Here is a 27,688-nt window from a genome sequence, read left to right as displayed (position 1 = left end):
AATGGAGAATGGCCTCGATTGATGCGTAGATGGATCGAAGGTTGTTGGATTGTTCTCTCCCTGCTCCTCTTCCTATTTTCTGACTGTATTTTCTTTGATGGAGAAAATGATAGGCTTGATAATACATAATGATAGACGTCCCAAGATCAAACTTCATTAGATCCTTCTTATTCAGTAGCATGAAACTGTCTGGTCAAAAGCAGTCCCATATGTGACCTTAATTTAACAAGTGATTAGACCCAATCCTAGTGCTTTGAAGTATCTTTGGCTATCAAGATCAAGCAGGATAACATTTTAAATAGGCTTTTACTATCCGTAGATTTCCTGAAAATCTGCACTACTGGGATTCTCCTTGAAGCCGCCCAAAGCCATCCATCTCTTTTTTATGTCTTTCTTGGGGTGGCTTTTCGGTTCCCCAAACAGGATTTTCCCATTTACCCATATGCATTTGGATGTGAAACCCATGCAACACCGCTGCTTTCTCAACGTCGCCTGTGCTTCTTGTGGCCTTCCTCCCCCTGGGTCTCGGCTGGCTTCGCGTGTACCGAAGTTCCTGTCACACATTATTGATTCAACCACTTCAGAAGAAGCAGGCAAACTCCGTGCCTCCCATCTAGTTAGTATTTGAATAAGGAACGGCAGCCTCGCTGCATCCTTACCGGGATAGAGAAGAGAAGAAAATATGGAAGAAATGAGTGAGATAAAATCAAAGAATAAGGCAGAACCGCCCACTCAAATATGTTTAACCGGGTACCTACAAAATACAAAGTATTTTACTTGCTGCTGTAAAGGACACAAAAAGTGATAAGGCAGCCTTCTACCCTAAGACTCCCTATGGCTGCTATCCTCCCTCTCACCTTGGCGTTCAGGAAAAATAATCTACCCACCTTATTTCCCTTTCGCCACTTCCCCACTCCATCCTCAGCACACGCTATAATTTGGTGTCTTCCCCCAACCACCATCAAATGCCAGATGTGAGAGATCACTGCCTTTGTGCCAGGTAACATTTGCTCATTTGATGGGGTTGCCCCCACACCCCCCGTCCCCCGCCTAAGTTTCCTCCTTCAGCTCTTTCAGCTGCTCATCTCCTGACTTTATTCCTCTCCCTTTGAATTTTGATATCCCCAGGATTCCATTCCCATCCCTTCCCTTCTCCCTCCTCACTGTTTGGACACTCGCAACCACATTCATTCCACCAACGCTTATGTGCATTTCTCCCCGCCCCGTATAGACGGTCAGAGCTCCTTCCTGGTCTGCAGCTCTGACTCTCTGGCTGGCAATGAGACACCTCCACTTACGTGCCCCACGACATCTCAAATTCAACATATTCAAATTCAGACCCATCATTTGCTTCCCCACCATCCTGTCAGGAACCATGCTCCTCCCCCTACATTCTTTTTTCTCAGCAAATGATTCCATCACCCACTCAGTCATGAATCTAAAAGTCTGTGTTTGGCCCTCACTCCTTTCTCACATGGAATTAATCACAAAGTTCATTTGGTTTCTGGTTCCTAAGTTCTTTCCCATGATCTCCATTTCTATTGCCACCACCTTCGCTCACACCCAGTTTGCACTGTCTCTTACTGAGGCTGAGACATCCTCACTGGCCTTCTGGCTTATGCTGTCCTATCTCCAATCCACCCACAGCAATTCGGTTGTTAGAGTAAAAATAGAAGAAAAAAAAATCCTAGAATACATTACAGATCATGTCACTTCCTTGCTTAAAATGCTTTGATGTCTACCCATGGTCTTCAAAATTAGGACCACATTCCTCTGCATGGTGACTGAGCCAGAGAAGCCCTGTCCCACATCTTACTGAGCCCCACCTCTTACCCGCTCCTGCCAGGACTGCTTCACTGTCAGCCTTGCCCATGATGGACAGTTCCCTGAGGACCTAGTTGTCACTGTAGAGCTTCCCCGGAATAATTCCCTAGCATGAAATGGAAGTTTCCTCCAACGAATACATTGCATAAAGGGCATGGATTTTCACAGTCAGGCAAATCTGGTTCAGTGAGTAGCTGGACAACCTTTTGTGGCCTCATTTCTCTCACCTATAAGCGAGGCTGTTTGTATCTACTCTCAAGTTCGTTGTAAGAATTTAATATTGAAAATAATAATAAAAGCTGGTGTTACGGGCATTTTCTATGTGTTGGGACTATTTTAAGCATTGTACATGTATTCATTTAATCGGTGCAGCTTATGATGTAAGTGCAGTTGTAATATCAATTTTACAGAAGAGAAAGTCAAAGCACAGAAGTTAGGTAGCTTGCCCATGGTTACACTGCTAATAAGTAGGGAAGCTGGGATTCAATGGGATAATGTATGTAAGATGCCTTCTATTGAGCACTCAGTGAAGGCTGTCTGAACCTTTTCTTTCTTGCTATATGCTCAACTCTCATCGGGGGCTTGTGAGGGGACCCTGAAAACTAAATAAAAATACCTACTATTTATTAATCCATTATTTGCTGCATTTTGAGTACCTACTTTATAGACATTGTCTTATTTGTGACTCATTACAACTAAGGAATTGGAACTATCACCTCCATTATACAGAGAAGGAAAACTGAGGCTGGTAGGATTAGGTAAATCATCCAGAGCCTCCTGTCTCGTGGAGGACCGAACCAGGACTTACATCTGATGCCAGAGCTCACACTCACAATAATATATTGCCTCAAATAGCATTAGAAGACATGTAACATTGTTCACAATCTTGCCTGGGGGGACTGAAAAGGTATCATAACAGTTACAAGCCAGAAGCATTAAATACACAAAGAAAGTAAACCATGGAGGAGCACAAAACAATAGAGCAGCGATCACAGTGAGGCTCTGAGAAGGAGTGGGTTTTGAGTTGGGATTTGAGAACAGTGAAGAAAATCCACCAGTCGAAGAGAAAAACCCATTTTGAGATTGGAATGGCATGCATGAAGACATGACAAATGCAGAGATCTGGTCATGGATAAGGAAGTATTTTATCGTCTAGAAATCTAACGAGTGAATACAAGATATTGTGAGCCAGGTACAGGGAAGAAATGGATGTTTGGGGTGAGGGCAAAAGTCCCAGTGGTGTCACTCTCGATGGCGCCCCAGATTAAAAGCAATTTCCACAGTTGCAGTCGGTGAGCTTGCTTGGTTGGAATCTGTCCTATATTGTGTCGAAAAGGCAAATGGAATAAAGAGCAGTAATATTTTTGAGGATTATGAGTTGCCTGAGTTAAGGTTGCGCTTTTTACATTTTCAGCACACTTAACTCAGTAAACAGTCTTCTTTGCGGAATGGTGCAAAATGAGCTCTTTTACTTGTCTGATTATCCCGTGGCCATTCATAATGGCGTGGGCGGTCCTTTCTCATCAGGTAGCAGTCAGTCAGCAGATACCCAAGGCCCAGGTTAGTAATTCTGCTCGTATTTTTTTTTTTTTACAATGATGAACGTTGATTTATCACGAAAAAAATTCACAGAAAGGAACTGTAGCGTGTTCTCAGTTAAAGACTGCAAGAAGAACGTAAGCATAGACTGGGAAACAGTGGTTCTCATCATATGGAAGAAGGCCTTTCCTCCAGCCCACTGCTTTGACACAGAGAATTAGCCTTGATTCACAATTTTGACTAGCTTCAAGTTTTATTTTCCAGTCTAGGTAGGTTTTCTTCCCCCTCTTCAAAGAATATGGCCACACATGAAGCATTGGAACCTGTCAGGTGGAGAATTCATCTCAGTCATATAATTACTGGGCTGAGCAAGTTAGATCAAAGTGAGGGCATTGGATAGCTATAGGACATTGCTTCAAAGGGTAGTTAAACTGCAAACAATATAAAGGCTTTATTGTCCCCCAGTGAATGCCATTTAAATCATCAAGAATCATTTCCCATAAATGTATGGCAAATAGTGGGATTTGAGTTCCCGCTTGAAAAAGTCTGCATTCAGACATTCATGGAAAGCAAAGGAACGTTTTTCTATCTGCCATTATAAATTCTCATTTCCGGGCATGAAAGCCTTAAATTGCCGGGAGTGTAGGTTTGAGTTTGGGTTTTTTCAATTATAACCAAATATCTCTGTAAACCTCTTCATGTTTCATAGAGCTAGTTAAGCAATTTCCCCTTAGATGTGTCTTTGATGTGAAAATAAACACAGGCTGAAGTGAAAGCTGAGGTCCTCTCTAAAAGAGTATCTGTCTATGTGGTTCATGGTTGCTCAGGCTGACATTAGACCAGAGAAGACACACGTCAACACTCTAAATTGAACCTAAACACAGTTGCTATAAGAAAAATACTTCTTCAGAAGTTTCAAGAGAATGATGGCATCAATGCCAAGAACATCAAAGGAGCTGTTTGGTGCTTTCAGGTACTTTGCCAAACTCCCTCTAAATGCTGCTTAACATTCCTTTGTAATGGAGTTAAAGATGGGCCTGAAATTGCGGGGACCTCTTAAAAGGTCTGCTCATCCTGGCTCTGTCTCCAGGTGATTGCACCCCAGCCGGTTAGCACGTTGTGGCCCCGGGTTGTCCGAACATGACTCGGATGGAAGTCTTCCTTTCAGAATGTTTTCGTGCACTGAGGGGAGAATTGGTGGTGATGTCATCTCTGTACCATCACCCCCCCGGTATGCGGTGTAGAGGTATGTGGAGACAATGGAACCCTGTTAGCACACTGCTGTCACAGAACTGCGGCCTCACTCGTAACTCATATAATGCTCTGCTTTCACAAAGGGCCATGGAAGAGCTGGGTGAATGACCACACGTGGAAAGTGGAAAGAGAAACCAAAAGAAATGTGTGCCTTTCACCTCTCCTCAGCTTTTCAATTTTAATCAATCAAGAAAAGTATGCATTCACCTTATGAAAACTTTAGGGTGAATGCAATTACTGGCTTTCGTGCATCTTTGTTGCAGTTGAGAATTGTTTGTTGCAAGTAACAGAAGTGATTGTAAAGTACACAGAGGAAAGAAAGAAAAAGAAAGAAGGAAAGAAAGAAAATGAAAGAAAGAGAAAAGAAAAGGAAGAAAAGAGAAAGGAAAAGAAAAGAAAAGAAAAGAAAAGAAAAGAAAAGAAAAACTGGGAGATTTATTGGAAGGTACAGGTGTCTCAATCACAGGAAATATAAGTGAGTGTCCCAAAGTCCTAGAACCAGGAATTGGAAACCTTCAGGAATCTCCCTTCTGTCTCTGTCTCTGTCTCCCTCCCTCCTGCCTTCTGTCTAGCAATGCACTTTCTCCTGTTGGGCTTGCTCTCCGTGTCTCTCACTGTCCACAACTGAGAATGACTCCAGTAGGGGCAGCCCTGCATACCTTTCACTGCAAGGGCACAGAGACTGCTGAGAAGGTCTTCTTTCCCAATTACGAGAAAAGCATTTAATTTGTTCAGCTTGAGTCAAATGTCCACTTTGATGCAGTCTGCTGAGGCTGGGGGAAACGGGATGTCCCATGATCAGAAGCCCTCAACCCGGAGATGTGGGGTCACATTCTCAGAGGAGAGTTGTGACCAAGGACAGACATGCTGGATCACACATTCACTTTAGTCTTAACTACACAGATCATCTATGTTCTGTGTCAAAAAAAAAAAAAAGAGAGAAAACAGACATATGAATAAAATGGGGGGAAAAAACCATCACTGCACCATCAGAACATCTTGAAGTGTTTCCTTCTAGATGTTTTTTGTTATTGTTTAAACAATATTTTTGATCTCCTATCTGTTTGGGCTACACTAAGGTGAGTTATAGTGGTCAAGACAGGGCTCCAGCCTCCCTCTCTAGGGCTTATTTTATAACATGGGAGACAGACTTAAAAATTGGAAGCAAATTAATGAAAATATTTAGAAATTATAAGGACCATAAAGAAACCATCAAAAGGTTGGCATGGGAAACAACAGTGAGAACATAGTTTAGCCAGGTGTCCAGGGAAAATGGCAGCCAGGGTCACATTCAAGTAAGAAGTAAAGGAAAAGGAGGAGCCAGCTCTGATAAGAGGGGAATGGGTCAGAGGAGGCAGAGTATTCCAGTGAAAGGGAACAGTATATGCAAAGGCTTGAAGCTGAAATCACCTTTCCTGTTTTAGAAATGTAAAAAAATAATTAAAAAAATAAGTGATATAGTAGCTGAAGCTTGGGCGTGAGAAGGAGATCCCTTTTGTTGCTATAAGGACAACAGATTGGGGTGGGGAGAGGCAAAACGCAGGGTCAAATTCTCAGAATGTGGTCAAAGGATACTTGGTAGCCTGCTGTGTTCGAAGCAGTGGGGGCTGGAAGAATGAAGACTGTGATCTGAGAGAAAGAAGCTGGGAAGGACAGGGACCTTTCATACCTGTTCGAGTCAGAGAAGCCACTGAAGATGAAGGAGACATGCCTCCAGGGAATTAGGGGTGGCTGTGTTTTGTGTTATTTTACAAAAAGGTGAGAGCTCTCTAGTAGTCATGTTCAAGCCCCCAGATAATTAGTGGACAACCCTGGAATGGTATTAGGGCACTCTCTCTGCCGTCTGGGTTTTCCTGATATTCAAATTGACCAAGGTTTTGGAATGCGTCCAATTCCTGCCAGCATAAGAAAAGAATAGCAGCCTCTTAAAACACTCAGGCTGTCCCTACCTCTCTGGGAGCTGTCAGCTCTACAGTTGGACAAAGAGTCGCTAAGAATCAGCCCTAGGGCTTATAAAGGGGGTGTGGTTCACAGCAATGGCAGAGAATCTTAGATGTCCCATAAACTGACTCATCTGATGTTCCCAGACCACTGAGCGCCCCGTAAGTCAGATCACCAGCTAGTTCAGGGGGGGTTCCCCTAGGCTAGTGCTGGATGGGGCTAGTGGGAGGAGATGAGATGTAGAAGTATTCTGTCTTCCACTGATTTGGCGTGATATTGAAGTGAAAAAAACTCACAGACCCGAATCAATTACCAAAAACAAATCAGAGAGTACTAAAATCATTAAAGCGGGAAGAAAGAATGTAAGGTAGAAGGGCAAAGCCTCGCCAAGGAGGTGGACCTTGAGCTAAGCCCCTTAGAACGAAAGCTTCCAGACAGGGCCCTCCGGCTAAAGGAGAGAGAGAAGCCACTTGATTAATGATGCTCAATTCATTGTACATTCTGCTGAGGAAGACATTTAGAGATTTCACGAGAATTGCCAACATTTTATACATAGCATTTACTTTGGAGTCACTTCGATATGTTTTGGGCAAAAAATGAGTCATGAGTAAAGTATTTCATGCGCAAAGCAGTTGGGTTTTTCAAGCTTTGGTAGAATATTCTGTTCATTTTTCTGCTAAACACGGAGAGGCAATCTCTGAAAGATGGCCCCTGCAGGTCCCCGCCTTACAACAATTGCAGCAACTCGTCAGGATGACTAAGGATGTAGTCAGCAGGATAATCACGCTGGTTATCACTGAGTAGATCTGGAATGACATTAAAATAGTAGCCAATGTGGGAAAATAATTCTACTTTGAACTTTTTGATTTAAACGTCCCCCTGTTGTTAAACAACAGCTTTTGTTGACACTGTCACTAGCAAAATATCAGAATATCACAAAGCATCATATTTATTCACATATCAGGGGGCACTTCATTGGAAGGGAAAGGAGAGCGATTCCCTTCCTATCTTGTCCAAGCAAAGTCTCCTTCCCTCTGCGACCGTCATCCCGTGCACAACCGCAGAAAAACCATCACATTGCATTGTTACTTTTTGCTTTGTTTCCAGACAGACTGGTCAATCTCTTTTTGTTTCTTGGGGTTTTTTTTTTTGTTTTTTGGTGTTTGTTTTTTTTTTTTTTTTGTCCTAACATTTATTGAGCATTATGTTCTAAGACCAATTTTCCAGGCTGTTTATGTGCTTTAACCACTTGGTCCTCACGGCAGCCCTATGACATGGGCAGTCTCACAGAATTATATACTTGGTGCCAAATAAATACCTTGGAATGAATGAGTAGAAAAATTCCCTTTACAGATGAGGAAAAGCCCCTGTTGTTCTCTTCAGTTTGCCTTTGTCTGGCACATGCCTGGCACATAACAGTCAGGATAACAACAGGAAACATCACCCAGGCTTGGGTTCATGTTCCACCTCGCCTCCCAGTAACAGAGCACTGCTCTGAGCTGGGAGCATAGAAGGTACTCTACGTATATGGTCGCGTCCCATCATGCAGGTAGGTAAGTGACTGGTCCAAGCTCCTACGATAAATTGCAGGAGAGCAAGTGCGTACATCCCAGGTAGAATTCCATGCTCTTTCGAAATCCCATGTCCTCCCATTGGCCTCCAGAAAATAGGCTGTCTTCTGTCTTTCCTTTTTTCTCAGTGAATACTTTGTAGGTTAACGATAAACTGGCAACATTCTCCAAGTGGAATTGGTGGAATTGTCCAAACTGAGAAAATGCTGTGATGAAATACACTTCCTCCGCACCGTAACGAGGAGTGTTTCTATAGCCAATTCCAGCTCTTCTACTTACTCTTCCACAGCCAGCCATGAAGCATAGGAGGGGGCAGGGAGGCATGGAGGAAATTCTGAATGTGGGACATTTGGTGTTTAGTATCTTTAGAAGGACAGTGTTCACTTATTTTCTCTGGAAGATCCTAAATTGGCAGTGTTCTTGCTTCCATATAACATTTCGTCTTGGATTTCATGAAGAGTAGGTCTTTTCTTCACTCGGATTGTCACATTTCTCAGAGTTCAAGCATTATGGAACAAAGTTCTGGAACAAATTTCCCAAACAGGTCTAACAGGCCTTCCCCGACACCCTTTACAAAAAAAAAAAAAAAAAAAAAAAGACTTTCCTACTTTTTCTTGAAAGAGTAGAAGCATAAGTTACTGAAAAACATACAAGACATGTGCCCTCACTTTCTTCCAGCCCTAGTGCTTTCACTCATATAGGGCATGGAGTAGAGCTGGGGCTAAGAATTACTCCCCAGCTTTGGAGTCCCTTCAACAGGCCCCACAAGAGCAAGAGTCTGTCACAAAGCCTCATGCGCCTCTGCCCTTTTTGTTTATACATGGGTGACAATGTGGTTACAGTTCTTGGGGCTTCACATTCTTCTGACTTCAGGGTTCAGAAGAACATGATCACTCAAGCAAAACTCCAGCGGAACCATTAAATTGCTTGGGAATTGGAAATAAAAATGTTCCCACAGCCACAGCCTTCTTCTTACCACTGTTTTACTGCTCAATAGTTAGAAGGATCCAGTCTTCCAAGTTCTGCGATCAACCCACCAACTGCTGTGTGAACACCTGTGATTGTGGTAGGTACTGAGAGGAACCCAGTCAAGCATAAGGTACAATGCCCACCCTCGAAGAGCTTTAAATCTAGTTGGGCAAACCTAAGTACTATGCACACAGAAGACAATACCTCACAATACAAGGTAGCTCAGAAATCTACAAGGGCCAAATAAGAAGTGGGAGCTTTTGCAAAAGCCTCAAAACCCCATCTAGTTAGTTTGCGGCAAGAGAGTCAAGGAGGAATCGACTCACCTCCTAGTACTGTGTTGAGCTGGAATTTACTGTTCCAGGATCCCAAACTTTCTTACATTAGGAATCAACTCAAGAGTCATAAAGCATTTGAAGGATTGGTCTATCCCCACCCCATCACTAATCAGCCGTGAGTAAAATGGCCTGAGGAAAGTTTACAGAAGATGGGACCAAGATATTCATTCACTTGAGTATCTCAGAAGCGGTAAATTCAGTTCTTATGCTCATGCCCTGCTAAGAAAGAAAGAAATCTACTTGGGGGAAAAAAATGTGACCTATGGACTGAATTGTTACCTTTGTGTGGCATATTCCTTGTTTCTAGGGCAGCCCAGAAGACAAAGAACACATTTATTTTGTGGAAGAGGATAGGGAGCAGGGCAAGAAACAGAAACTAGGGGATTGCACAATAATGGCATTTTTAAGTCCCTCCAGGAAGTTTACATTTCGAGTCCTGTGGAAGAGCAGAGTACAGCTGTTCAAAAGGAGAGTATACTGAGGGACCCCGGCCCCAACGACGCCATGTGCCGGATTTCCGTCAGCCACAGGCACCATGTCCGCACCTCCTTCTCCAGCTCTTGGGGCAGGCCGGTCACTCTGTCAGGACCTGGCCCTGAGCAGGCCTAAGCCTTCCCCCAGCAGAGACCACAGGCCTCAGATAGCATCGAGGTGTTCACAGGGAAGAATCAGAACAAGGAGGAGTGAAAGGAAACAGGCTGCTGGATCTCAGCAGAGTGCAGTGATTTAGTATGCAAACCAGTCCAGACTTGCTGTGTTGAAATCATTCCCCAAAGAAACCCTTTCCTTGAATGGCCAGTGAAAGGGTGATATTATAATCTCACAAACTCAACGTAACAAGTTTGGGGTGCAGATTTATTGTACAAAATGAAAACTGCCCCTTAGTCTGTCTTGGTGATGGAAAAAGTGTAAATAGTAACATGTAACGCTCATTTGAAGCCTTTCCATCCCGCCACTAGCTTAATCATCTGTGTATTTCCTTCAGGCCAAGGGCGATTTGATAGGATATGGTGCAGAATTCTCTCTGGATGCCTACTAAATCTTTCAGAATGACCAAGAGACCCTTTGTCTCCTCCCTTTCTTCTACTGGAGCCTTGAGGGTGATGTCCTGAGCTTTTTACTGTCAACCTCCAACCAGTGATGTCACCATTTTTTCCCTGCTGTCCGTCCCCGCGAGTCCCAAATGCCCTTACCCTTGCCCTGTGTGTGCAATACATCTTCGTTCTGTTACCCTTTGGTCTTGGTTCTCTGTGCCCGCTGTGTCCACAACAGTGTCAGCATGTGGCAAGTGGACGGCTGAGAGGAAAGCAAGTGGGGGTGGTTAGTGATGAAGAACGAGGACTTTGGAACCAGACATCCCTGGCTTGGCACCCTGCCTCCGTGTCATTCACTGTGTAATCTGTCAGGAGCCGCAGTCTCTTCACTTCTAAAATGAGGATCAGGATGCACGTTCAGAGAGCTGTGGGAAGATTAAACCAGACTCTATGCCACTCGTATTTTAAGAGTACCCATCTTAAAATACCCATCCATACACAGCGAGTATTAGGTAAGAACCTCTGGTGGGTCTCCGGTGTTCTTGTTATTGAGGGCCCCTCCTTCTCCCTCACGCAATTAAAAAAAACTTTTTTAAGTTTATTTGTTTATTTTTGAGGGACAGAGAGAGAGAGACAGAGACAGAGAGACAGAGAAAGAGTTTGCACAAGCAGGGGAGGGCAGAGAAAGAGGAAACAGAGGATCCCCAACAGGCTCCATGCTGCCAGCACAGAGCCTGATGAGGCGCCCGAACTCACGAACCGTGAGATCATGACCTGAGCCAAAATCAAGAGTCAGATGCTCAACTGACTGAGCCACCCAGGCAAACCCTCCCTTGCACAATTTAAAAATAATATTTTATGACTGTGTTGACGTAAAGATAAATATATTATTGCTATGTGTTAAAACATTTCTTCAACCTAAAATTTCAGTTTTTCTTCTGTTTTTAAAAGAAATGCAAGCATTTTTGTGGGCCCCTAAGACTACCATGGGCCTTGGGCACTGTCCTGACAGTGTCTAATGGGTAAGTCAGCCCTGAGTAAGAGATCTATTTGTGGAGACTCTTCCCTCTACCATTTCGCTGTTATTAACTGCTTTCTGGAAGTTGCTGGTCCTTTCCCCAATCCCGGCTAGCCCAATCACTCAAAAGTTCCCAGTGTGGAGCTCCTAACTCCCCTAGGCCTGTCCCTCCTTCTCAGTTTAAACCCAGCTCTTCATTCCTCCGTTTGAGTCTCACTTCTTGGGACTATTCTTGGCCTGTAAAATAGCAATGATTTTTCTGATGAACTATTTCTCACTAAGGTATTAATGACTAAATGGGCTCTTTCTCTACTCCTTCTAGAATATTTGTATTTTGTCACAGAACTTTTAGAGACTCTATACCGTAATTCAAAGCCATATATCTGTTGGAGAAATTTTAATGCAGCAAAGGAAATACGTCAAAGTAAAGGTTGAACTTGGAGAATCATTGACTGTATTGTGCCAGTAGTTTGGTATCTACTGGGGCTGTGCATTTGGTGGGTCTTGGTGACATAATTTGATTAGAAAGTTCTATGAAGCACGACACAGACTGTCCCCCAAATTCTCTCGGTAAAGTATGGAGTCCTGAAGGAATGTCTTTGATCTACTGGCACAATGCAGTCACTTAAGGAGGACTTCCGCTCCCCACTTTAAGTCATCCATCCAGCTGTGCTGGTCCTGACACCACACATATGCCTAAAAAACCATTCTTACTCCCTCAGTGCCTGTAATTTTCTAGGTCTGGGCAGGAAAGTGTTCTAAGAGATAACACTGTTTATGAAGGATACCACTGATGCCATTTACTACACAGGACAGGCTCTGCTGTGGAGACACGTGGTTTGATTCCTGGCTTTGCTGTGTGTTATTTGCGTAACCTTGAAGTCTCAGTCTCCGCACTTCTATTTTCTCATCTGTAAAACTGGGGACGGGGAGGGCGCTGCGTAGGAAAGATATCAACTTCATGGAGGTGTGGTGACGATTCTTAGTTGTCGTGAGGATTATCCATACAAAGAACTTCCCATCATGCCAAGCACACACGCCCTCAATAAAGGACTATGCTATCATTATTATTATCATTACTATTATTATTATTATTACCGCCACCACCGTTACCACAGCCAGCGCTAATTCTGTTACTGCGTCTCCAAGAGAAAGTGCCCTGCTGCTTCCCACTTCTTAGGGAGGGGCCCGAGCAGTGGGAGAATCTGGCAGAACAGGTTCTTTCAAAGCAGTGGAAAATAGATCAAAGGCAATAACCCAAACCTGGAAAAAGAGTGTACTCCTTTGTTTGTTCTTTCCTCGTTATGAAAAAACTTTCAAAATGTAACTTAGGCTGAAATAAACATTGTGGCCCCTCTTGAAGTAACATGGCTGAGCCTCTCTGGTCTGTGTTCTTCCTGACCCCACCCCCCCCTCCAAGCACTGATGGGGGCCCCTCTTGAGTGTCTGCTGAATGCGGTGAGGGCTGACAGTGTCCTTCCAGGTTGCCTATGTTAGTGAGTAGAGAGCTTAGCGGTCAGCAAAACATGCAGGAGACAGTAGAGGTGGCGCAGGGGGGACCTTCACACCCAGGTGCAAAGTACGCCTATGTCTTGCTGCAAATTGCTCACCGCCCAAAGTGAAATCTCGCGGGACTTGGTTACGGGACTTGGTTAGGCCCCTTGGCTGAAGATACCAGAAGCCCAACTTGTATTCGCTCGAGCAAAAAGGGGCATTTATTCTAAAGATTCCACGGTGTACCGAGGAAAACAAGGCAAGAGACAGACAGACCTGGGATTGAAATCCAGCCCTCAAATGTTGCCAAAACTTGTGTCTCCCTTCCCTGTGTTAAGTCTTCTCTCTTTCTATAGACTCACTTCCTCTGTGGCTTTGGTTGACATGTTGCAACAACTCACAAGTTTTATAATGACCATGCAGCCATCCAAAGAAAGCCTGGTCTCACTTTCTCCAATTCCAGTATTCCCATGGAAGGAACTTATTGGCCCAGTTTAGGCCAGGTTCCTTTCTCTGATTACCAATTAGCAACGGGAAAAGGTAAAAACTGGCTATAACAGCATGGAGCATCCACGCTAACTATATTGCACTTGTGAGTGAGCAAAACCACAGATAAGGGATTATTGAAATAGGAATTGATGAACTAAATGACAAGAAACATACTGTTCACATTTGGCCCTGTAACTGCATCCTGGCCATTCCCATATTCCTCATCATTTTACCAGAGATACAGGATGTCTCTGTGTTCACTGCCCTTGGCCTTTTCGTGCTGGGCAGACCCTAGCCCTAAACAAGCTGATTACAGCATAATATGTAGAAACGCCACAGGCTTTAGAATTACACAGACTCTGAGTTAAAAGTCTACCACTTACTAGCTGTGTGACACTGGGCAAGGTACTTAGCCTCTCTGAGCCTTGGTTTTCTTATCTATAAAATAATAGCTATAAATTAATACAGATCTAATGTTTTTTTGTAAAGACTAAGAAAAATAACCATATTTAAAGCAGTTGGCATATAATAGATGCTCAGTTAGGTTAATTTCGTTCTCTAATTAGGTTACCTAGAAATCTTCAGGAGGGTGAGGGAGTGGTAGTGAGATGGAAGGGAAAGAAAAGTGATAGAATTTTGTATCCGGGAAGTATCCTGCCTCAGGTTTTTTTATAATTATTCTGAACAAACATTAAATAATTTAAGTGGGTCCATGGCACTCGGAAAGCCGCACTTGGATAGATACACTTTAGAGGCAAACCAACAAGGATCTCAAGATCCATGGTGAATGTGTCGTTTCTTATTGATTTATTGGTACGATCATATGGTCCTTAATTCCTTTCCCTATGATATCTAAAGTCCATGTAACACAATCTAATCACTGAGTCAGTGCACGAAGTACTTCAGCATTTTGTTGTTAATGTTGCTGTTTAGAGAAGCTCTCCTCTTTGAGAATGTAGTAAGTCATTTTTTTGTAAACTGTAATTGATTGAGTTCTTACGACAACAACACTGTGCCAAACTTGTACATGCATTGTCTCATTTCTTCCTATGAATTAAGGGCTATCGTCCCCATTTTCCAGATAAAGAAATTGAGGCTCAGATAAGTAAAGTGGCAAGGTCGCTTAGTACTCAGCGATAGAACAGGAATTTGAGCTCCACTCAGCCAGCTCCAGGGCCTGAGCTCTGAACCAGTGGGTAGTACCAGTTCTCTGCACCTTGGTTTTGGCTTTAAGTTTTCGAGACTGGGAGCACAAGAAGTGAATCCCCAGGGAAATCTGTGCTTGGAACGTCTCGTTTGATAAAGGATAATCTCATGGCTTCCTTGCACCCACACAGCGTTGCTGCACGGGCTTAAATGCAAAGCCGCAGAATTATAGGAAGAAAAATAGAACAGCAGGCACGCTACCTGCTTGAATACAACTATGCTGATTACGTACTTGGAGGATAATAGTGATGAAGGGTTTCACCGATGAATCTGTGAAAAGAAGAACCTGGAAACTGGGTCCTGGCTTTCGACTCTTTGGTGTTTCCCATCTTGGTCAAAATTGTGCTCGCTCCCAGTTCTCTGCAGCAGAGTGGGGTTGTGTGTGCATGCGCGTGGAGTATTTGGGCCTGCTCCAGAGAACTCCATTTGGTGACGGGTTGTGGGTATTATCAATAACTCCTGACAATATGTGAAGTATTTTTCATCCACTGACCTGTGTACCAATCGCGGGAACCGATGGGATCTCGAACCACTAACTGACCTGCTCCTCCAGAAACAGCTTTAATCTGTTTGGTCTGCACCAGTGTGAGTTTCATTATATTCCAGACTGTGCTCCATTTGTATCTTTTTCTTTTTAATTTCATCCTGTGTATAAATGGGGGGGGGGGAGAACCCACTTAAATATTATGTCTCTTTTGACTAAAAAGCATTTCTGGATTAATAGCTCACATTTTTCTTTTTTATTCCCCCTCTGTTTTCCAGCTCCAGGGTTCCTTGAAAAGAAAACAAGTAGTTAACCTGTCTCCTGCCAACAGCAAGAGGCCCAATGGCTTTGTCGACAACTCATTCCTTGATATCAAAAGAATCCGTGTCGGGGAGAACCTCTCTGCAGGACAAGGGGGCCTCCAAGTAAATAATGGACAAAATCAGATGATGTCAGGGACCTTGCCCATGAGCCAGGCACCCCTGCGGAAGACGAACACTCTGCCACCACATACACATTCTCCTGGGAACGGCATCTTCAACATGGGCTTGAAGGAAGTGAAGAAGGAACCAGGAGAGACTGTATCATGTAGTAAGCACATGGATGGCCAGATGACCCAGGAGAATATTTTTTCCAATAGGTACGGAGATGACCCTGTAGAGCAGTTGATGGATCCAGAGCTGCAGGAACTGTTCAATGAACTGACCAACATATCTGTGCCTCCCATGAGTGATCTTGAGCTGGAGAACATGATCAATGCCACCATCAAGCAGGATGACCCATTTAACATTGACTTGGGGCAGCAAAGCCAGAGGAGCACTCCCAGACCCTCCTTGCCCATGGAGAAGACAGTGATCAAAAGTGAATACTCCCCCGGCCTGACCCAGGGTCCTTCGGGCTCTCCTCAGTTGAGACCCCCATCAGCCGGCCCTGCATTCTCCATGGCCACCTCCGCCCTCTCCACTTCATCCCCAGTCCCTTCTGTCCCGCAGAGCCAGGCTCAGCCTCAGACAGCCTCAGGAGCAAGCCGGGCCCTGCCGAGCTGGCAGGAGGTGTCCCATGCCCAGCAGCTCAAACAGATCGCTGCCAACCGTCAGCAGCACGCCCGGATGCAGCAGCACCAGCCTCCCAGCTGGTCAGCCTTGCCCTCTTCCGCCGGGCCATCACCGGGTCCATTCGGGCAGGAGAAGATCCCCAGCCCTTCTTTCGGTCAGCAGCCATTCAGCCCGCAGAGCTCCCCCATGCCTGGGGTGGCCGGCGGCAGCAGCCAGTCGAAGGTGCTGGCTAACTACATGTACAAGGCCAGCCCGTCGGCCCAGGGCGGGCACCTGGATGTGCTCATGCAGCAAAAGCCTCAGGATCTCAGTCGAAGTTTTATTAACAACCCGCACACGGCCATGGAGCCCCGTCATGGCAACACTAAGCCTTTGTTCCATTTTAACTCAGATCAAGCAAACCAGCAGATGCCTTCTGTTTTGCCTTCCCAGAGTAAGCCTTCTCTCCTACACTACACCCAGCAGCAGCCGCAGCAGCCGCCACAGCAGCAGCAGCCACAGCAACAGCAGCCACAGCAACAGCCGCCACAGAGCTCGATTGCAGCTCAGCCACAGCCGCAGCCGCAGCAGCAGCCACAGCCGCAGCCGCAGCCGCAGCCGCAGCCGCCGCCATCCCAGCCTGCCCAGCCTCTGTCAAGCCAGCCTTTGCTAAGGTCACCCTTGCCTCTTCAGCAAAAGATCCTGCTTCAGAAAATGCAGAACCAGCCCATCACAGGACTGGGGTATCAAGTCTCCCAACAGCACAGACAGGTAAGGCCGTAAGTTTGCTACTCCAAACACGGAGGACCCAGAGACCATTCAGCTTGGTCATTACGCTTTGGTTGCCGCTACCTTTGTGTGGGGACAGAGTCAAGACCACAAAGATGGGAGTGGTCTTGTTGGATTCCCAGGAAGGCCTCGTGAAGCCTGGCTCGCTTGGGGCATCTGGAGGCAAGAGTTAGTATTTCCTTGTAGAACAGTCACTGCCATTGCGATCTGCAGTGACCAAAGTCTCTTGCTGGTTAAGAATGTTGCATTATAATTCATGCCTTTAGTGACGTGTCCAGTTGCCCATAAGTTTCTGATACGCCCAAGTGTTTATCATCCGGTCGGTGAATCGGTCACGAAGCGGACGTGAACATCGTCCTGAGTACCTGCCATGTGCAGGCTGTTGTGGTTATGCGGGTATTAAAATATTGAATATTGAAATAAGCCCAGACACGGCATTAAGAATATGTAATGGCCAGTATACACCACACCAACTGATGAAACGTATAAATGCCCAACCCATCATAATAGCTGTGACTCCATGCTGGTGCATTAAATAAGGCATGGGCCCTGTCTGCAAGCACATTCTGTGGAGGGAAACAGGCCTTAAAACTACCATTTTAATACTATGGAAAGGGTAATAACATGATAGCCCAGTGGTTGGGTGTCTTACCCTGCAAGGGAAAGTGTTTTGGAGAAAGTAATGCCTGCGTTACATGTAAAGGATGAAATCGTCATCACTACACAAACAAAAAAATATCTGTGGTTACCTTATATCCTGTGATTAACATAAAGCAGAAGTTTTATTCTGCCCCAGACATGAATAGGAGGAGGAGATAGCTCTGTGCCTCCAGAGCACATATTGGTGAGTAAGCTCAGATCCCCAGGGAACTTGAGAGAGGAAACTCTTCCTGGAAGGAAGGAAGTCTGAATGTTGCTTTGTGCGTGTAATTTGACAGATCTGCACTGGTTTCCCAGCACAAAGACAACACGCTCCATGTCAAATCAGTATGTCAGGATAGTATGACAGCACTGAGCCTAATTCCAGTCACATTCCTAGAGTAGTTTTCATGGCGACTGCCCAGAAAAGAATACCACAAGGCACCACAGACTGTAGCCAGGCTCACCTTTGCCCTAGATGTGTGCCAGGAGAACCCTGGGCTCAACTGGGATTCAAGAGCTCTGCACCAAGTAAAGCTTGGCCCTCTTAGCCACTTAAGAGGTGTATGTGGGGTGCAGCGGGCGGGGGTGGGGGTTAATTGCAGTTGACGAGGAAGGGACCTGAGGAGACTCATGAGTATATTTTCAGAGTTTCTTCTTAACGCAGGTAATTTGGGGATCATTTATAAACAAACGGTATTGTGGAACTACTTCCTAACAGCATGGATAGCCTTTGTAGTTTAGACGAATCTGGGTTCAGATTCTTAGTCTGACATTCCCTAACTGTGTGACCTCAAGCAAGTCACTGGACCTCACTAAGCCTGAATTGTCTCACCTGTAAACGAGGCTGATTAACAATACATCCTAGGATTTTTTTAGAATAAAATGAGATAATTTTGGCAATCGTGATAATCATGGAAAGGACCACATATGACATCAATATTTTTTGACAAGTATTACTCTTATGTAGGAGATGTACTGGAGTAAGTCTCAAATTCTAACATAAACAGTTTTAGAGGAATAAAAGAAACCTATCCTTGATTCTTCACTTGATCTTAGCCAAAAGGCCGAGAAGCAATATCCGTGATTCTTTTATTGTCCAGCAGTATGGGGAGTGGGGAGCGATTTACCCTCCCTAGGCCCAGACTTCAGATCATAAAAATGGAAATAATAAGGAAGGAGCTAAATAATAATTTATAGTTAATAAAGGTAGTATCTGTTATGTACCCTGTATGGCATGGCATGTGTCTCTCTTACTTACAGTATCTCATTTCACCTATATGAAGGAAATACCGTTATTTGCATCTTACAGGTGAGGCAATTGAGGCACAGAGGGGTTAAGTAACTTTTCCAAAGTCACACACTCTGCTACTCTAAAGTAGCAGAGCCAGGAATCCGATGATCTACTTTGAAGGCTGTACTTTCAGCCACTAGGCTCTACAGCTCACAGGTAGGATTTGTTGGGAAATGAATGACCATTTGAGGGTCACGGTGAAATTCTGAGAAATAATATTTCTTATAATATTGAACCATTTTTACATAATCTGCGGAGTAGATTAAGTCCTTTGGGGAGAAAGAAACTCTTCATCTCCAACCTTCAAAGCTGTTAAAGAAAAGAATAAAAAAAAAAAATGTCTGCATGACTGTTGACCCTCCTGAGGGTGAACATTATGGAGCTAACCAAAAAAGGAAATTTACAAGAAGAAACATACCTCTTTGGTGCCCCATCAGCCCTTCTTTGGGAGCCTTCCTGCTACCTCCAATATCCTTGGTCCTGCTTCTGGCTCCATTGCTCATATCAACTGTCTACCACATTCATGACCTCTTGGTCCTCACCCAAGCTTCCAGGACCCAAGCGCACCAGTGGGTTCTAATGGCCAAATCAGCAAACATCTTTCAATGCCTTAGATAATAATTAACTTTTTCCAGTGAATGTGCCTCATATGATGCCACATATGGTAAAAATGGAAGCACCATTTCAAGCTAAAGACCCTTCTATACAGGCTGGCCATGGCTACCTATTTACAGCTTTATCCTAACTTTGTAGATTGAATCAAATTGTCTCTTCCTGGTCAACAGTTCTAAGAGGGAGGATTCAGAAATCCTGTGCCTGAGTCGTAAGCAAGTGTACCAGAGCTCCCTAGTCAAATACGTGTTGCCCTTTTAAAAGCATTCACCTTTGGGAGGCTGGACTTATGCTAATAAGGGTGCTATCGTTTAATACAGTTACGGGTTTTTTCCCTCTGGTGATTGTCTTCAGAGCTTTTAGCACATTGAGTGGATTATTACCGGTGCAATAATATTCATCCTTGCCAGGGTGATCTTTGAAAACAGTCGAGATGGGTAAAGCTGCTTTGGGTCAAAACCAAGAAATAACTAATAGGATAGGACTGGATTTAAAGTTTGGTTTGCGAACTTTTTCTGAAGACAAAAATGAAAAATGAGTTCTTCCCAAGATGATAGTTTTGAGAAGCAACTTTCATTTGGATGAGCATATTTTGAAGGTTTTTCTAATTCTTATTGTCTCATCTAGTATATTGCCAATTATTCTCAGCTCAGGCAGCATAGTTTTAACCCCACCGTTTATAGCAGACAGTACAAATATGTGTTCTCATTTCAGATTAACAAACTCTCTGTAACTCAGGACCTAAGTTATAGGAGGGGAGAGATTGGGAATTAAGCAATTCTCAAGTTTATCAACGAGAGCATCTTAAATGAAAGCACTGGTCATGAATTTTTTCTGCTTGTCATACTCACTTTATGTCAAACATAGGAAGATTTACTATGGGATTTGCTAATTGGAGCCCTTTAGCCTTGGAAATGGTGGAAATCTGGGCTTTGTGCTGCAGGATGGTGGATTGAATTTGTCGAACAGTTGCTTGTAATTTACCCGGTGGAGTGTGCAAAGATGGCCTTCTCTTCACACTTTGGAGCTCTGCACCCAGACAGATCTACATGTTCGGGCAAGGAACAAATTGGGGGGAGGCTGTGCCCCTCTCTCTTTACTGGATACCCATCGCTGTTCTCCTAGATGTGAATGGTGTCTAGGACATGGATGTGACATAATTGAATTGTTGGAGACCTCTTTATTGTGCCATGCCTGGGGTGGTTTCAAGTAATCCCTTCTCTGGAGCCTGAGAGAACAAATGGTGTTTGGTATTTCACAAAATGTCTTCAGTGACTCTGCCCTGCTGATGTTTGGGGCTTGGCAAATGGAAACACCCCCTGGCTATAATTTCCTTCCTTTTCTGATTTGAAGGTTATGGGAGAGGGCAGGAGAAGGATATAATGCATGCAGTTCTGATTTATCTTCAAGTCACTGAATACTTGTTTAAGGTGTGAAAGAGTTATTGGTTCACTAAGGCTCATGAGAGTTTAATCCAAAAGCTCTAACCTTTTGAACCAAAAAGTGATCTTTTTCAGAGCTGTATAATCAGACACTTAAAAGTGTAATTTTTTTCTAACATTAGATCCATGAAACTCGAGTGAGTTCTATATTTGGTCTAGAATTATCCCATCTCTAAAAATTCTGAGAGGGAATGCAGCCAGTGAATGGATGGCTTGTTATGACCGAAACATAAATTTGTACATTTCCTCCTTAGTTTAAAGCCAAGCTCCTCAATCATATATTAAGAATGTCACCCCACTCTCTCTACCTAGCCAAGTTTATCCTTCACTACTCTACATGTCAACCCTTGGCATAAATCAGACAAGTCTAATGTTCTGTCTTCTTCTTAAGGTAATTTTGTATATATCTGATCTTAAAGATGAGCACCCAGTTGAAGGTGAAGGAATTACTGTACCTCTCGTCTACTGACAAATCCTTGTAATTGCCCAGTGAGAGTGCCAGAGAAGAGACAGAACCTTGAATCAGCTGGGAATGCCTTTTCTAATGGGAAAATAATTATGAATTCGATGTTGTGCAACAGTATAACTTCCAAACCACCTCTTTGCTGGGGGCTACAGGTTGGGGAAAGGATCAGCTAGGTAGGCTAGTGCCAGGGTTTGGGTTTAGGGGCTAGAACCAGGTTAAAAGAAGTCAGGAGTGTGAAGGGTCAAATATAAGCCCACCCCAATGTCCTAAACAGCTGGGACACAAAATCAGTCCATATACTCAGAATCCAGGAGTGAGGCCACAAGGTGGAATCAAATCTGTGGTTATGGGTCAAGTACAGACGACATGAAATCTAGAGTGAAGTTGGGATAGAGCCCCAAGAGATTCGAGGTGATTGTTGCAAATGACCCTTGACAATTTGGTGATTTGCATCGTGACTCACTTTGGCTGGGCTGTGCTGGCAAGAGGGACGAGGGCTGGCACAGGCGTTCCGAGGATCGTCCATGGCAGACCAAACACTATGTTTGCATTTTCATCTTGTCTTTGATAGTTTATCATCGAATCTTGCGAGTTGAAAAGAAAAATAAAACTTTGTTTTTAATATTCCCCAAAACTAGCGCAAAAGCTAGGGTGCCGACTGAATTCCCAGACACGTGTGCTCCTGTGATTTGTACGGAAGAATCTTGATTGGCAAGATTCGCAGGAGGGATTTTGCATGTGTTTCGTCAGTTTCTGTTAGCTGGTTTGTTGTCTCCGACATTAGTACCAATTCTGTGCCGCATACAAATAACCCAAGTGGTAGATGTTCTCAGCCTCTTTTTTTTACAGGCGAGAGCATGGAGGCTCAATGAGGTTTAAATAACTTAGGACTACAGTTTGTAACTGGTCTGATTCTAAGCCCAGCATTAATAACTACTGTGCTGCGTACGTTAAGGAACTAGGTAGGCTCACAGGGCCTTTTTCTCATGATGTCTGTTTGAAATTTCATGACTGTCTACATACCCCATTCATTTCCACCTCAGGGAAAATGTAAGGCAATTCTGATGCAGGGAAGGATCTCCAAACAAATTCACTCATCTGAATCCTCAGCTCTCTATGTTTCCTGGTCTGCCCTACCAAGAGCCATAAACTAAAGATCTCCAGCTAAATTGAGTACTGCCCCATTGTGAACTCGACCAATAGTTTTTCTTCATTCATTCAAAAAATATGTGTTGAGTGCTTGCTCTAGGCCAGGCACAGTTCTGGACACTGATGCCACTACTCAGAGCAAAGAAGAAGGCATGATATGGTAAGGGGAAAAAAATAAAATTAAAAAGAAAAGTTTTTAAAAAATTGAATGATCAGAGAGTGTTTTCAAACTGAGCTGTTTTCATCATAGTCTTGCATCTGGGCTAGGTTGATTTGCTGCCGGGCTTCGTGGTGTCTCTGATCCCAGATAAAAATGGAAAATACCCAGGGGAGTGGTATGTGACTCAGTTTTTAAAGGAAAAAGTTGAAGAGTTTGGTTAGCTTTTTTCAATGATAAAGAAAATTCACTCACTTTCTCGTTCTTTAACACGATCCAGCAAGATTTAGGAACTGTCCGGGGTCACCGTTAGAGTTTAACAATAGGGTAAAACTGTAACTCGTGTATGCATTCATATGATTACAGTTTATTAAGCACCTACAATGTGCCAGGAATTGGAGATTAAAAGATTAAGTGATGCAAAGAGCCCTCTTTGCAAGATCAGAAAGGCATGGTCCCTCCCCTCAATGGACTTATGATTTGAAAGAGACACCTGCCGCTAATACTTACTGGATTCTTATTGGGTGCATATACTATAATCCTCTCTGTATGTTAATAACTAAGCCCAAATCACATGAACCTTTCCCCTGAGTCTACACGTTCAACTTTGAATGTGTTGTTTTAACCTTTTACAGAGTAGAGCTCTATTTGCTGGATATTCCACTTTCATTTCTATTTTATTTTGTCATCCTAGTATGTAATAGGTCAGAGCACAATAGAGTGAATTGGTAAAGCAACGATTAATTCCTGTATCCCTCAATAAGGAAATAAACACAATAACAAGAAGAGCATGTTAGCCTTGGAATCATAATGCATAGGGTTTAAATCCACACTTAGGGGAATGACTTCTATTATTCTCACTCCAAGGTCTTTGTCAGCGTGTTGCATCCATCAATAAGAGATGTGCATTTAAAGCATTAGTGTGTAATTCAGCCTGTTGAATACCAACTTTCCAACTAGGGGAAAAGGGGGTATGAGGTTAAGAAATAGATTTGATCCTAGAAATGGAAATGCAAGAGGGTTAATGGAAAATCTGACAGATATTTAACTATAATGTGCATTAACGTAGGTGACTCAAACAATCCCCTTTGCACCCATCCTAATTAGTTTTGCCTTTTCTAATCAGATGTCAGTTGTTATCAGTTTGGTGTGCGTGTGTGATTGGGGGGCGGGGGATGATTTCTTTTTGTGAAATTGAAAAGAAGCAACAACCCATTTAGCCAGTGCACTAATCAGTAAATTTTCACATTAATGATTAATTAAAGTCACGCACAGAACTTGATATTCAGGAGGTGTTTTTTATAAAGAGTTCTCGGTTTGAAACAAAAGACTGCACAAATGTTTAGACTACTAGGATCAGAGAGATGTAATGTGAGTGAATCATCTTACCCTTTCACATTGTGTTCTAAGCGGGGAAGACCAAACGTACACACACAGAGCCCAGGCAGCGCTCTGGATACTAATTAGAGAACTCTGGCTGCATATTTGCATTTCATGCAATGAATCTGAACAATAAAATGGCACTTTATTCTCCAAGCAATAAACTGAGTAGAGCATAATAGAGGGAAGCCAATGACTACTTTCCTATGCATCCTGCAAAATCAAGCTTCAGGTTCCCTGAGGATGAAAGCATGGGGTTGGTTGACCTGTTTCCCTTTTTTTCTACTGCTAATTCCCTCCACCCTGAATCACTGGCATTTTCCACAGTTTGCTTTTCACAGGAGCTTAAGTTCAGCTCCACCTTTAGGAAACATGAACTTCATAAACAGGGAGCTTTTTTGGCCCTTCTCCTTGGTACTCCACAGGTCTGTGTGGGTGCACGCATGAGTGTGTGGGCCTCACGCTCTGGTCTTGGGCTCACATCTCTGCTCTGTGTCTAGGGGTCTTGTCCCATTCCCATCCCCTTGGCTGTATCCTCTCCTCTCTTGCCCTTTCCCTACAGATCGGTTTGGAACTCGTCTCTTTCCTCTGATCTCCTTGAGACCTGTTCCATGGCAAGCCGTAAGTGGGAATTGGGGGGAGGAGAGGGCATTTAGCCACTGGAGCCAGTACTGGCCACAAGGATGAAGAGACTTTTCCTGGAAAAGGATCTGTGTTGGGGAGGGCCATGAGGCTAATGATCTGGCAGGCCCATCTCTGTGTCCCACAGGCCTCTGGCACAAAGGAATGAATTACCCATGAGCAAAACATATCCTGAACAGCCTCTAACCATTGTCCCTTCTCACTTCAAGTGCCGAAAAAACTGGCCTCTGCCACCTTCCCGTCTTGCCAACATGCAAGTGGAGTGAGCATTCTACAACAGGAATGTGATCAGGTGCCCGGGGGGCTCAGTCAGTTAAGCGTCTGACTCTTGATTTCGGCTCAGGTCATGATCTTGAGGTTTGTGAGATCAGGCCCCGCCTGGGCTCTGCACTGACAGTGCAGAGCCTGCTTGGGATTCTCTCTCACGTGCTGCCCCTCCCCACCCCCAAATAAATAAACATTTAAACAAAGAATAAAAATAAAATAGGAATGTGATCATGTTTGTCACCTGCTTGAGCCCTGTAGATGATCTTCATTTTCTCAGAATAAAATCCAAATCCTCATGTAGCTTATAAAGCCCTACATGACCCAGATCCTGCCAAGATTTACTGGTTTCCTTTTCCAGCTGTTTTATTCCTTGACTCCCACCTACCCATTCACTTGTATTTACCTGCCACACTCATACACACTCTGCACTCTGGCTCCCACCATAAAATATGTCCTCCAGTTCCTGAAAAGTACTATGCTTTCCCTCACCCTCAGGTCTCCAGATATGTTGTTCCTTCTGTTTGGAACATTCTTCTGCTCTACTCGGCCCGGCTAACCTAACCCTACACTTTCTCAGACTCAGCTAAGACATCTCCTCCAAAAGGTTTCCCTGGTCTCCCAATCTGGGTTAGCTCCCATCCTGTACTCTCTGGTAGCCGCTCTCTGGTACTTTCTCTCTTTTAGCAGGTATCAGCCCTCCTATACTTTTGTTCTTGTGTGTATTCCTCAACTAGACTGCAAGCTACTTGAGGGCAGGGATTGTGTCCCTCTTGTTCACCATTGTACTCCAACCCCTATCATGGCTACTTTGTGGGAGACACCCAAAACATATTTGTTGAGCAATGAACAGATGAACTTCACCATTGACCTTCCTCGCCATCCCTTCTTCTGTTCTGGGGACTTAAGGATGCCAACACATCACCCTCTCCTCCTGAGGAGGAAGGAATGGGAGCTGCCACTTCCACCTTCCTCCATGACAAGTCTGCCCTTAAAACACCATTTGCCCATAGACCTGCACCGACAGCACTAGTTTTCAGTAATGCAAGCCAGAGAAGGCACTCTCCCAGCTCCCCATGGGTTAGACCTCTGGAAGGGGATTCTGCAGAGGCTCTCTTGTTGGAGCCTGGAATCACAGGGGTAAGAGTCAACTAAGAGAATTTTATCCACGATATTCCAAATGATTCTTTTCTGTTACAAAACATGTGTGGGACATTAACAGTTTACCAGCAGTGACCAAAACCCAATCCCTACCCATAGGTAATGGACAGAAACGAGATTCTGTAGTGTTATAAGGTTTGTGACAGAAGTTACCAGGTGGTATTCAGAGACAGAGGCCAAGCTCTTTTGGAAGAGGTCAAGCGGCTCAGCAGGGCTGGACTGTAGGGTATACAGTCAGGAGAGGAGAGAGATGAGACTGGTAAACAGGGGCCAGATCATCAGAAGACATACAAACCATGGTAAAGAGTTTAGAAATTCCTCTTGTGTGTGTCATCTTTAAACAGAGGCATAACTTGCACCTACGGGAGGTAGTTGTGTAATTCAAACATGTTGAATGTTAAAGAATCAGATTTGGAAAACTCAGTGTAGTTACAGTACAGAGGACACACTGTGGGGCCAAGGGCAAGGAGATCTTCACAATATCTATATGCCAGGGACGTTTTGGATCTGGAATGTGCACGCGGTGTGGGCCCCAGCAGCTTCACCCTTTGCCAACCTCAGAATGTCTCTGCACATTCAGCTGTCCTCTCCCATTCTCTCCGTCACCCCTATATCCCTAGTATCCTTCAAAAATAACTTTCTGGGCACCCGGGCGGCTCAGTCAGCTAAGTGTCCAACTTCGGCTCAGGTCATGATCTCATGGTTTATGAGTTCGAGCCCTACATTGGTTTTTTAAAAAGTTAAAAAAGGAAATAACTTTCCATCAGTGCTCCTACCCCTCTGAATCTCATTTGCTCAATGACCAGGCTCCGAACCTCTGCAGTCAGTAGAATTCCTCTCTCTCCCTTGGGCCCACCCTCCAAGGTACCTCTACAGATGACACTGGTGACAGTGCTCGCCTCTGCCTCAACACCACCTCTGCTGCTGCCTCTGTGCTCGAGTTACTGCAAAACTTCTTCAATCTCCTTCTCTCCAACTCCCTTGTCCCTCCTAGTAACAGGCTGGACAGTGTGTCTAAGAAATTCTGCCTTGTTCCATGCTCCCCAGGACCAAGGCGAGTGGTTCCAGCCACTTCCAGCCTTCTCCCTGGAATGTGCCCTCACTCCAGATCCAGTCACTCCCCAGGCCTCTACTTCACAGGACCAGCTTTCCTTTCTGTGAATGTCTTTTGCCCAACGATGACCTTTTCCCCCTTGGCTGTGGCATCCTGCCCACCTGCTAGGACAGTTCCAAGGTGTCTCAGAATCCCAGCCTGTGCCCTCACTGCCTATGTTGCTGTAATCGCCCCTCCTCAAGCTGTGAAACAAGCAAAGTTTGTTTCTTCCTCCTCTCGTGTGCACAACATGGTGCCAACACTTTCAGTACCATTCTTATATTGTATTAGCATTTTGTTTTGGTATCTGTTTGGTCCGGTGAAATGAGAATTCCTAGAGGGTTGGGACCGTGGAATTTCTTTTTTCCTCCCCTGAAGTCACAGAGTATTTTGTATCTCTCATTA

General features: G+C 44.3%; 1 protein-coding gene across 2 annotated transcripts in view; it reads left to right on the top strand.

Annotated features, from left to right (window-relative positions):
- MAML2 (mastermind like transcriptional coactivator 2) overlaps positions 1-27,688 on the top strand; it is a 346,551-nt gene that overhangs the window by 218,132 nt on the left and 100,731 nt on the right. For both annotated transcript variants that reach the window (XM_053900227.1, XM_053900226.1), the window contains exon 2: positions 15,440-16,966. In XM_053900227.1, coding sequence (XP_053756202.1) covers positions 15,440-16,966 — 1,527 coding nt within the window. The remainder of the gene's footprint in view (positions 1-15,439; positions 16,967-27,688) is intronic.

This window comes from Panthera pardus, unplaced genomic scaffold, assembly GCF_024362965.1.
Source record: "Panthera pardus isolate Hobbes unplaced genomic scaffold, ASM2436296v1 HiC_scaffold_12, whole genome shotgun sequence".
Taxonomy (NCBI): domain Eukaryota; kingdom Metazoa; phylum Chordata; class Mammalia; order Carnivora; family Felidae; genus Panthera; species Panthera pardus.
This window is presented reverse-complemented; position numbering and strand designations above follow the sequence as displayed.